The sequence below is a fragment of the Silene latifolia genome, chromosome 2 (genome assembly GCF_048544455.1).
Source record: "Silene latifolia isolate original U9 population chromosome 2, ASM4854445v1, whole genome shotgun sequence".
Lineage (NCBI taxonomy): Eukaryota > Viridiplantae > Streptophyta > Magnoliopsida > Caryophyllales > Caryophyllaceae > Silene > Silene latifolia.
This window is the reverse complement of record NC_133527.1, coordinates 192,184,616-192,195,515: the sequence shown is the minus strand read 5'-3', so window position 1 is coordinate 192,195,515 and position 10,900 is coordinate 192,184,616. Positions and strand designations below refer to the sequence as shown.

Genomic DNA, 10,900 nt, shown 5'->3' with positions numbered 1-10,900 from the left:
AGTGAAGGAAAAGAGTACACTAATCTTCAAACACGCATAACATGCTGCCTCGTTAAAACCTTTCCGTGGAAAACCCAGTGGGACAAAACCATGGCTATCTAAGGAAAAAGAGTACAGCGCGTGCTACTCCCCCTAATAATTACGTAACTTGATAAATCTTGAAATGATCCATAATTTGACATAACTTCTTCATCGTTGCAGTAGTACCCATTGTGGTTAATAAACTTGAATTTTGATAGAGTTTGCGCAATAGACGATATAGTTTCTACTCAATAAACGACATAACATTATGTCTAAAACAATTGTCATCTCAACAATCATGATGATCATGACTATAGCGTATTAATGTGCTTATAATGCTACCTCGTTAAAAACCTTGCTAGGAAAAACTCATTGGGACAAAAATCTAGTCAAAGGTAAAAAAAAGTGTAGCCATCATTCCTTAATCCCTGTCTTAAAGAGAATCAATCCGATAATTATTGAATAAATCATTCAATACCTTTGAGCGATTTTCTTTGCTAAATCATATATGTATGGATTAACATTTTTCATTGTAGATTTCACTACGTTATTCTAATTATGGTACTTCTGGACCATAAAATAATTTCACTTATTTTAGCAAAAAGCTCATTCAATATGCTCAAACTTCAAGTTGAGACAATAACTTTTCAAATAAACTCTATAGGAGTTTTGATGTTCCATTTTGGAACTAATCACGATATCTTTCAATCGTATTGTAGAGGTTTATATATTTCATCAAGAGTTTTCAATAACTCAACTGATCAACCATTAACAATTGATGATCATTTATAAGAGGCTCTTATAGAGAGTTATCCTCAAAGGAGTAGATCCAAAGGAGTAGATCATAATATATTTCTTTTTTCCAACATTATCCATTCAAAATTATATTATGAAACATGTGCATGCATATGATATGAAACTAAGTTCTAAATAACATATCCTAAAATAATCCAATAATAATTAAAACTAAATGCAATGATGAACTTACTATCTATATGCACGTGATGATGACTCGATAATGCAAACTGTACAGTTTCCTTTTCCAATATTCATAATTTAAATTGACTTCAAGTCAATAACTGGACATTTAGTCCATGAGCTCATTTATAATCATTATATGTCGACAATTAAAATGGACTTAAATTTACGATCCACATTTATAAAGTCCATAAAATATCGCGCGCAAACATATGTAGGTTCCATAAATATATCTGAATATGTATGTGGTACCATTATATTCATTTAAGCCATCTATTATCCTTCAGATATCGTGTCACTTCAGGGACACTTCAAATATAGCAATTATATGTCATACCAACTGCTTAAACTTGTTATTTCACATTCATTGGAACCGTCAATTCATATTGACTTTTATTATAATACACTTCAAGTGTATATACTTGTGTTAATCTGGTAAAACTTATAGTTATATCAAATTCAAAAACCTCTACTCAATGAATTTAACGTATAACATTCTCTGAACTACTGTTTCAGCAGGGATCATATTTATTTTTACCATCTTTTAACTCACTTTTCTCCCCCTAAGGTGGTAAAAACTATAACCAATGTATAGTCTAAATATTTATCATAACCACCTTAGATCTCAATTTCTCATCGATGAGAATTTATATGGGCATATTTGTACTATAACAGATATTTCTGGAAGAAATGTGTAATGCAGTTGGATTTTTAATGTGCTGATTTACAATGCCCAATTTAAGAGATCAACGATTTTATATAAAAATCTGAATGTGATTTTTAATCACGGGAACTACTCAGAAAAATCATTATGTGATTACACTCAATATAATGTCAATCCATACATGAACATTTAAGTTATTTATTCAATATCGAGTAGTGTTTAGATCTCCAACATCATACATACTCAATCTCAGTGTAGTGTCTTGCCTTTAATAAAATTTCTACACGAGAGAATTTCAGCACTTATTTTTTCTTGAAGATAAACTCAAGGTTATCAAAACGGGTAAAGTTAGAAACCAGATGACTTTAATTTGTCACATCTGAATCATTTCATGTCAACTTCCTTAGTTTGCCAAAAATACACGGCAAACTTTAATCAAAATTGGATGTATCTCAATAATTTCACTTATCACATGTCATATTTTTGTTGACTATATTCATCACGCTAATCTTATGGTTAGTAATTCTTTATCTAACCGGATAAATGATGTGACATATGACACAATATGTGTATCATATATGTAGGCAAGACTCGTCAATATTCTAATAAGGAATATATTACTCTTTGAGTATTTTCATATGACCTTTCATGAAATATCACTTTCATGAGATATTTTCATTTCTTTCAATGAACAAATTTGGCTCAATAAGGCCACATCATTAAGCTCAATTAAGGCTTCTTTACTTGGCTCATCAAATGCCATATTATTAGGCTCAATTAAGGCCGCAATGTTAGGCTTATCATAACGCCATATTCTTGATCTGTGTTACAAACAAAGTCTTTATGAGATGTTACATTCACTTCAAAGAATGGATCAAATTCATATCTCATTATATTGTTCAACTTCAGGTGAACAAGAATTAATTCGCAAATAAATTTGCCTTTCATAAAGACCGCTTTAAATTGAACTGCAGTTCATATACTCATAGACGTGGACTTCTGGCCACTTACGCTTATACAATATGTAAATATTGTACTGATGAGACGGTGTTAAAATATTACACACCTCTAAAACTTTGAGCTTCGGGTCAAAGTTATAGTATGGACATATATGCTTATCATTATAAAATAAATCTTTTGAAACTTCCGGTCCAAATAAATCTTTTGAATAATAACACATTAATGGGATCCAAGGAAAATAAATTGAGACAAGTGGATCACAAAAACAATTTAAGAAAGGATGGCGTACAAAAATTTAAATAAGTTGATACACAAGATCAAAACCATAAACCTCCAAAAATGTAACTAAGTACACAATATCACCAAAAGAAAAGTAGCCATCGATAGTGAGACACCAATAACCTCATCAGATGCAGACTGTCATACAAGAAATCTTACCAATACAAACATTATCTCGCTTATTTACGCTTTCGTAGTTGTAAAATAACATATAATATCAAGAGCTTATATGATAAGAACAACCGTTAAGAGAATTTAAGCAACTCAGCCATGCAAATTTTAGAAAGAAATTAAGACATGAAATGATTACGCAATAGGAATAGCAGCCAAATTGATCAAATTTCCAACACAACTTAGAATAAATTCTACGTACCCCAATCAACTAACTAGGACAAAAGAGTAGATGGGCTTGATATTTTACATTAGTCCACTTATTTATCTAAGAATGATAAGTTATACTTCCTCCATTCAACGTCACTCTACCACTTTCTTTTTTCACGTTTGTCAACGCGTGTTTTACGCGTTAAATATCGTTAGCTACGTATTTGCAAAAAATATAAAAGTTAGATATTTTTAATATACTCGTAAAGACGAATCAAACAAGATCCCACATGAAAATATTTCCACTTACGTATCGAGAGAAAATTGAAATTGAACACACAATTGTGAATAGTGTACAAAAGTGAAATAGGTAGAGTGGAGTTGAATGGAGGAAGTACATACGGTAGAACAGGGATGATATACACATCGGCCAAAGTGAGAAGATAAAACGAGATTTATACGTATATGAATATCAATGAAAGTTACGGAGGTTATATCAGATAAGTTTAACATTAGAGATTTCAAGTTTGATAAGTTTACTAATTGTTACAGTGCGTATACTATTCAAACGATGTGATATGCATGGACGATTAACGAGATCTCAATAAACAATTATGGTGTATAACAGAAATATACCTTGATTAGCGGAATAAAATAACAAGATCTGACATGAACCTCCTGATTATCAGATCTAAATAACATATGAAGTATGAAACAAATTAAGACAATATATTCCTTTGCTCGGTTGGTTAAAACTCGTGCTGATAACGTGTTGTGAAATAAAGGGAGGAGAGAATTGTAGAGAGAAGTTAGAGAGATTATAAAGAAGCAAAACCGTATATTATTCCATTGTGAAGGAGCATATACACATACAATCAGGCTAGGGTTTCCATAAAATAATACACCCTAGAATATTCTAGATATGGACATCCATATAATATTATACCATAATATTTTATAACAAAATGTTCTTTTTGGCATTTGTCGTGTTCATTCTCGAGAAAAACTTGAATCGGTAAAGATAATCCCAACAATAAGCACAAATATTTGGTTCGAATCATCTTAGGTAAAGATATTTATAACTAATTTAAATAAGAAAAATTATGAGAAGTTTTAACTTAAGACAACTTTAGGCAAGATTTAGGCCCTGTTCTTTTCGACTGAAACTAATCTGATCTGAACTGAACTAAACTTATAGGATCGGAATTGAATCAATCAACTTATAGGATCTGAATCAATCAACTTATAGAATCTGAATCAATCAACTTATAGGATCTGAACTGAACTTATAAGATCTGAATTGAACTTAAATTAAGTGAGGTATAGGATCTGAACTGAACTTATAGGATCTGAACTGAACTGAACTGAACTTATAAGATCTGAACTAAACTTATAAGATCTGAACTGAACTGAACTTAGGCCATGTTCTTTTGGACTTTAAAGTCACTTAATTTAAGTTCATTTCAGATCCTATAAGTTCAGTTCAGTTCAGATCCTATAAGTTTAGTTCAGTTCAGATTCTATAAGTTCAGTTCAGTTCAGATCTTATAAGTTCAGTTCGGATCCTATAAGTTGATTAAGTTCGATTCGATTCAGATCCTATAAGTTCGATTCAGATCCTATAAGTTCGATTCGATCCTATACCTCACTTAATTTAAGTTCAATTCGATCTTATAAGTTCGATTCAAATCCTATAAGTTCGATTCGATTCGATTCTATAAGTTCGATTCGATTCGATCCTATAAGTTGATTCGATTCAATTCGATTCTATAAGTTCGATTCGATTCGGATCAGATTAATTTCTCAAAAAGAACAGGCTTATAGGATCTCGAATCGAATCAACTTATAGATCTCGAATCAATTTATAAGATCTGAAGTAAACGTAAATTAAGTGACTTTAAGTCCAAAAGAACAGGGCCTTACTGAACAATAAACCGGTAGCCAAGTCCTGACCCGACATTGGTGGGCATGTGAGACCAATTCAGACCCATTGCATTCTCGCGTAATCGCACTTACCCTTATCATGGAATCCTTGCCAGCAGCATTTCTCCTTCTTTGTAGCTTCCACTACCTATTTTTAGGCTTTACACTAGAGAAGACGGGTAACAAAGAGTTGCGTTTCCGTCAAAATATTCACGAATCGCTGATTTACACGACTATTCTGTATTTTCTATTGGTGAATTTTTCGCCAATTAACTTAAACCTTTCAAATCCAAGAAAAAGTATCTGTTTTACTCATTATATGTCTGACTTTTTAAAAAATTTGTCTCGTGACGACAAATCCTAGCTTTGTTCCTGCCTAGATTTCTCCAATAAGACCACAATATGGTCAAAGTCTTTAAAAGTATTATTTTAGTCAATATGGTCTTAGTCTATAAATTAAAAATGACACTGAAATCAATAAGACTAATGTAGAAAGTCATCATCGGCTGATTAGATTAATTAAGAAAGTACCAACTAGTATTAATAATATTTACATTACTCAATTCTCATTAATTACTCCATTAACTCCGAAGACTCGTGTTCCTAAACACCGATTCTTAATTAAAACCATCTTAACTTAAACAGCTCTCACATCCGATTAGAAATTTAGAATAAAAGAGAAATAAAACAAGATTGTGAGAGGTCTTAAATAAAGACGGTCCTAAGCAAGACCAATTAGTTTCTAAATATGGGCATCCAACTAGAGGTTGAATAATGCCTAGTGCCTATTGCTTGTCCCTAAAATGGCCTAAACTCTCTCAATATATAATTTAATTTACAAAAGTTAATTTAAGTGTACGATTTAATCAAGCCGAAATTACAAAATGATCTAGACCTAAAAAGATCTCCGAATAGGTTTCTCGACTGAGATTCTTGTGAGGCTTGTTTTCGCTCTTTAGGGGTTCCTTTCACCTTTAAGATCGTTTGGCCGATGGCTTGCCTAATTGACTCGATTGTCTTAGCATCAACAGGATAGCCAGATGCATCACGAACGTAAAATGTGTTAATGGCCTTACCACATCGGGTAGTTACTTCCGCTTGAGTGACTGTAAGGCTGTTTTCTCGGAACATTCTGGTCACGTCTGATAGTAGTCCAGGGCGGTCACTCGTGCATAGCTCTAGCTTCAATCCCTGTGTCGATGGTGACAGAGACGCCATTCAAATTAATTACGCGTAATGAACATAAATATCTAATGCAATAAAGAGGCGCAAAAAAACGTTCCTAGTCAAGACAACATTTATAAAGTTTTAGGACCACATGAAATAGGACACAAATGGTGCATTTTAAGACAGAGAGTTATGGATTAGGGATTATCTTCCTCGGATTTTTCGTACCTTGGTGCGTGTTAGACACTCGACACTAAAGACATTGATATAACTCAACTGACATTCATTCTCGGAATAAAAACACGAGATATTCATTCCAAATCAGGTTAAAAACACGAGACATTCATCTGTTTTCCTAAAAAACAAGTCTAACCTTGGACGTGTACCTATATCCGATAATTTTACATAAATCCGAGTAACTTGGCTAAAGATAAGAGAAGCCGAGAAGGGTGCATACCTCAGAAACTCGTCTCTCAATAGCAGCTTCAAGACATTGGATGATTCTTTGCCTCTCTGCCTCTGATTTAACAGGGGATCCATCTATATGCCTGACATAATACTCCTGCAAAAAACGAGGAACGACAACATCAAATCAAATACTCCGTAATTTTCAGTTAAGTCGGAAAAAGGGCTTTAGTTTTGTGTAGTAACCTGATAAGCTTCAGGCCCTTCAGCATCAACACTTCCATGAAAGACGACATACTGCATATCAGTCAACGTACAGACTGTATCAAACAGAAGCTTTGGCCGGTCCTTACACCGAACACTGACAACTGAGTAGTCCTTATCGAACCAATTGACAACACTAACATCTGGCCTTTGTCGCTCATCTTCCCCATCATCATCCCCAACTCGCTCATAATCCCGATCATCAAACAACATTTGATGTAGCCTTCTTTCAGTATGTGTGGTGACATGGGTCACCTCAGTCTTAGCATCCCTAAACCGACATCCTCCGACCACATTCCAAAGAAGGTCCTTGATTGTGGCTAGCCTATCTGGGTCAATGATGGCGTGACCTGTCTGCTGATCAGTGATGTGCATCACTGCTGCAGCTCGGGTTTTGTGGGTCCAAACCTCGGCATTCACTACATTGCAACTAAGATGAGAAAGAACTGCACTTAGCTCAGACAATAAACCCGGTCTGTCTCTTCCAATCAATTCAACTGCGGTGTAGTTTGTTGATGATGTAACTCCTACGGATCTTCCTAAACAGGAAGAATCCGGACCCAATGACTGAAAAAAAAAATACTTTGCATCAAATTACATCAAATCTCGATGAATATACCAAAACGATCACAAGAACTCGATGAATGTACCTTTTGGATATAGTTCAGGATTTCTTGATCTGTTATTTTGTTCCCATCTTGATCAATGACATTAAAGACTGTACAAAAAATGCATAAAATTTGTGAGACAGAAGATTATAGAACTATTGAACTTGTAACAAATGTAAGCGAGTTTCTTGAGTCGAAAAACAATTACCATCCATGAACCAACCACCATCTGAAGAAATGTAAGCTTTTGTGATGACAAGGTTAAGATCAGTAAGGATTTGGACAACTTCAATCAGAATTCCTTGCCTATTTGCACCATCCACCTACATCACAAAATAAAACGGACGGTCACAAAAACTCATATGGGAGACGGTCTCACATGAGACTGCCTAAGTCGGTGTTAGGCTAACATGAATCAAAATCCGACAAAATAAAAGGAAAAAGAAAAGTGAAAATGAGAATGAGAATGAGAATGAGAATGCCAACCTGTATTACTGTTGCATTCTTGCAACTTTCATTATCAATCACTACCCTGAAAAATCAAATGACCAAAAATAAGACAATCCACCTACAACTTTCTACAAAAGGAAAATATAATAAAGTCGGTTTTTCTAGCGTGTGCCTTAGAAAAACTGTAATAAATAAAATCGCAATATACCTTGGAGGGTTCAATCTTCTTATTAGTTTCTCATATTCACCATCCCCATCTTGTGAAAAACTCATGTTGCTCTCTGAAAATGGAACCAATGAAAATCACACAATTTATTACTCCACAATAAAAACGTATGCCAACTATTTAATGGTAATTAAAAAAAAAAAAAAAAAAGACTTATGTAAAACGGTTTTACATGTAAAAACGGATTGGAACCCATAATTGTACCAACAAAAATTGAAAAAATATTATACATGAGAGAATTAAAATGGAAGCAAGCTAACCAATCATGAAGAAACACAAATTACATGAGAGAATGTATGTTATGATTATTTCTTTGGATTGAAGATTAAAATTAAAAGATTACTAGAAAAATATAAAAAAATATGAGTGAAAAAAAATGAATTTATATAAATCTCAAATATATAGTGGGGTTTAAAGTGGGGCTGACCATAGATGTGGGAGAACAGTAATTATAAGCACAAATACCATAGATGATGATGATTCCAGATTCACTGAATTTCTTTCACTCTTAATTAATCTTAATCACAAAATCCCAAAAAACAAATTTAACTAACATAAAAGTCGATGACTTTAACTTAACTTGGTCATCCTTAGGATGCGATTAGATAGTCTTATCGAATCAATCTAATTTTCTTACCGTATTTGAACAAACAAAACATCAAATAAATAAATTATGACCTTCAATCAACATTAAATCCAAGATGGGGCTCTCAAAATCAACCAAAAAATAGAAGTGAAATCATTATTATTGTAATTTATTCTAATATATCGTATCGTATTCCTAAATTACAATATGGCGATATCTCAACATATCCCAACACAAAGTTTCCCAACTTTGATAAGATAATAGAGGTCAAATGCCCCCACTACCGAAAAGCCTAAAAACTGCATCGAATGACTACTACTCTGTATTTCACAATATACGAAACGCATCGACCAACAACTTTTTCACCAAGTTTTTTTTACTGTTACATAAGGCTAAAAAATACTAAAAATGGAGGGCATAACATAACATAACATAACACAAAACGAACGAATTTAAGAAAATGAGAACTTACCCACTAAAATTAACACAAAAACTTAACCTGGGTCACTGAAATTTAATCAAACTGAAGTAACTTTATTTCTTGAATTTTTACCTTTCCTCAAAACGGTAAAAAACAACCTTGGCACCAAAAAGTATGGAGAACAAAAAGACCAAATAATCTTTTTGCACTTTAAAAGTAGTGCAATAAACCCCAGAAAATTAACCCTTCTCTCTCTCTCTTTTTTTTTTTACCACACTTTTTTTTTTACTCTTTCTTTTATCCTATGGTGTTTGAGATGCACTGTTTTATACAGCGGATATTCATATGTTGTAATTTTGGTAAGTACAGTGAATCAGGTCAAAAAAGGGAAAGATTATTTATGACATAAAAATGGTAATAAAATATAATTTTAATTTACCCGGCGTATTTTAGTGACGAGCAAAGCGGCGGTAGTGAAGGGGAGTGTGGTCATGTGAGGGTAGATTTATTGAGTGTTAAAATGCGCGGATTGAAGGATATGGTCACGTGTTTTGGGATACTTTAAGGTGCAAAAGGTATGATATTATTATGATTTTTATTTATTATTTATGAAAATAATAATTTCCAAAGTTTGGGGGGCGTTTTCGGGTGTAACGGTTGTCACTTGTCACTCAAGATACCAAGGAGTTGTCAAGTTAGCTCTAGGGAGTGGTCACTTCTTTACTCATAAAATAAACTCATTTGCCCGGTAGATAATGTTCACAAATTCTTGTTTGTGACGGCACATATCCGTCACTCTTGAGTGACGGATACCATTTTACCTCACAAAGTACCAACTTTTTTTCTCTCTGCAACACTATTCATGTGGTCCCCTTTCTCCACTAACCCATTTTGTTACCATTTTTACTCACAAAATATCCGCCACAAATGGTAACCCGTCACAAGGGAGACCAATTAGATAATGTTACAAGTGGCAAACGTGACGGGCTAGCTCGACCTAACAAGGTTCAGCAAGTTATTTTAGGAGTTTAGGCGCAGCTTGTTCGATTCGTTCTTCCTCTTTTCTTTTTGCGCTCTTGTAACGTAAGTACACCTGGTTCGTCCTGTTGGCCTTTGGAAGTTATTAGGTTTGCTGATGACGGGGATGAAGTTGTTCGTGGTCGATCTATTCTTCACCATCCTGCTCTCGTTGCTTCGGTATGTTCTATTGTAATTTTAATTTTCGGTGTATATAGGTTTTAAGTTTGACTTTGTTGCATTAGACCTACTAGGTCGGTTTCTAGTAAAACTTAGTCAACTAACTTGTTATGTATCTTTTGGGGTGTTGTAAGTTACCTTTTTTCACTCTTTTGGGCCTTCTAGTGGGTCAAGTCAGTGTCATGTTTCCTTCTGTGTGGCCTCAGAGAATAATAAAGCATGACATGTCGTCTATCTCGTTTGACCCGCCACTCATACGGTCTTGTCGGACCAGTGATTCCTTTATAATCTTGTCATACATGCTTCTCAAAAAAATTGATTCAGTTTTGAAAAACCATAATGGAGGAAAATTGTTATGTGGAGGCGGCTTAAGTGGTTCTACATGAAATAGCATTTAGTTGATATATCCATGTAAGAATACACAAGAAGC

General features: G+C 33.8%; 1 protein-coding gene across 5 annotated transcripts; it reads right to left on the bottom strand.

Annotated features, from left to right (window-relative positions):
* Nucleotides 1-5,802: 5,802 nt before the first annotated feature.
* On the bottom strand, nt 5,803-9,810 carry LOC141644068 (ACT domain-containing protein ACR4-like). Of its 5 annotated transcripts, none has more exons than XM_074453503.1 (8): nt 9,713-9,810; nt 8,249-8,321; nt 8,077-8,122; nt 7,799-7,913; nt 7,633-7,700; nt 6,965-7,549; nt 6,771-6,875; nt 5,803-6,337 (listed from the first exon to the last, which is right to left on the bottom strand). In XM_074453503.1, exons 2-8 carry the CDS (start codon nt 8,311-8,313, stop codon nt 5,996-5,998), a joined length of 1,326 nt encoding a protein of 441 aa, XP_074309604.1. In that variant the 5' UTR covers nt 8,314-8,321; nt 9,713-9,810; the 3' UTR covers nt 5,803-5,995. The 5 variants fall into 5 exon arrangements, with proteins under 5 accessions (XP_074309604.1, XP_074309603.1, XP_074309602.1 ...); XM_074453502.1 differs by having other exon boundaries at nt 9,406-9,743; XM_074453501.1 differs by lacking the exon at nt 9,713-9,810 and adding an exon at nt 9,325-9,706.
* Between the last annotated feature and the right edge of the window lie 1,090 nt (nt 9,811-10,900).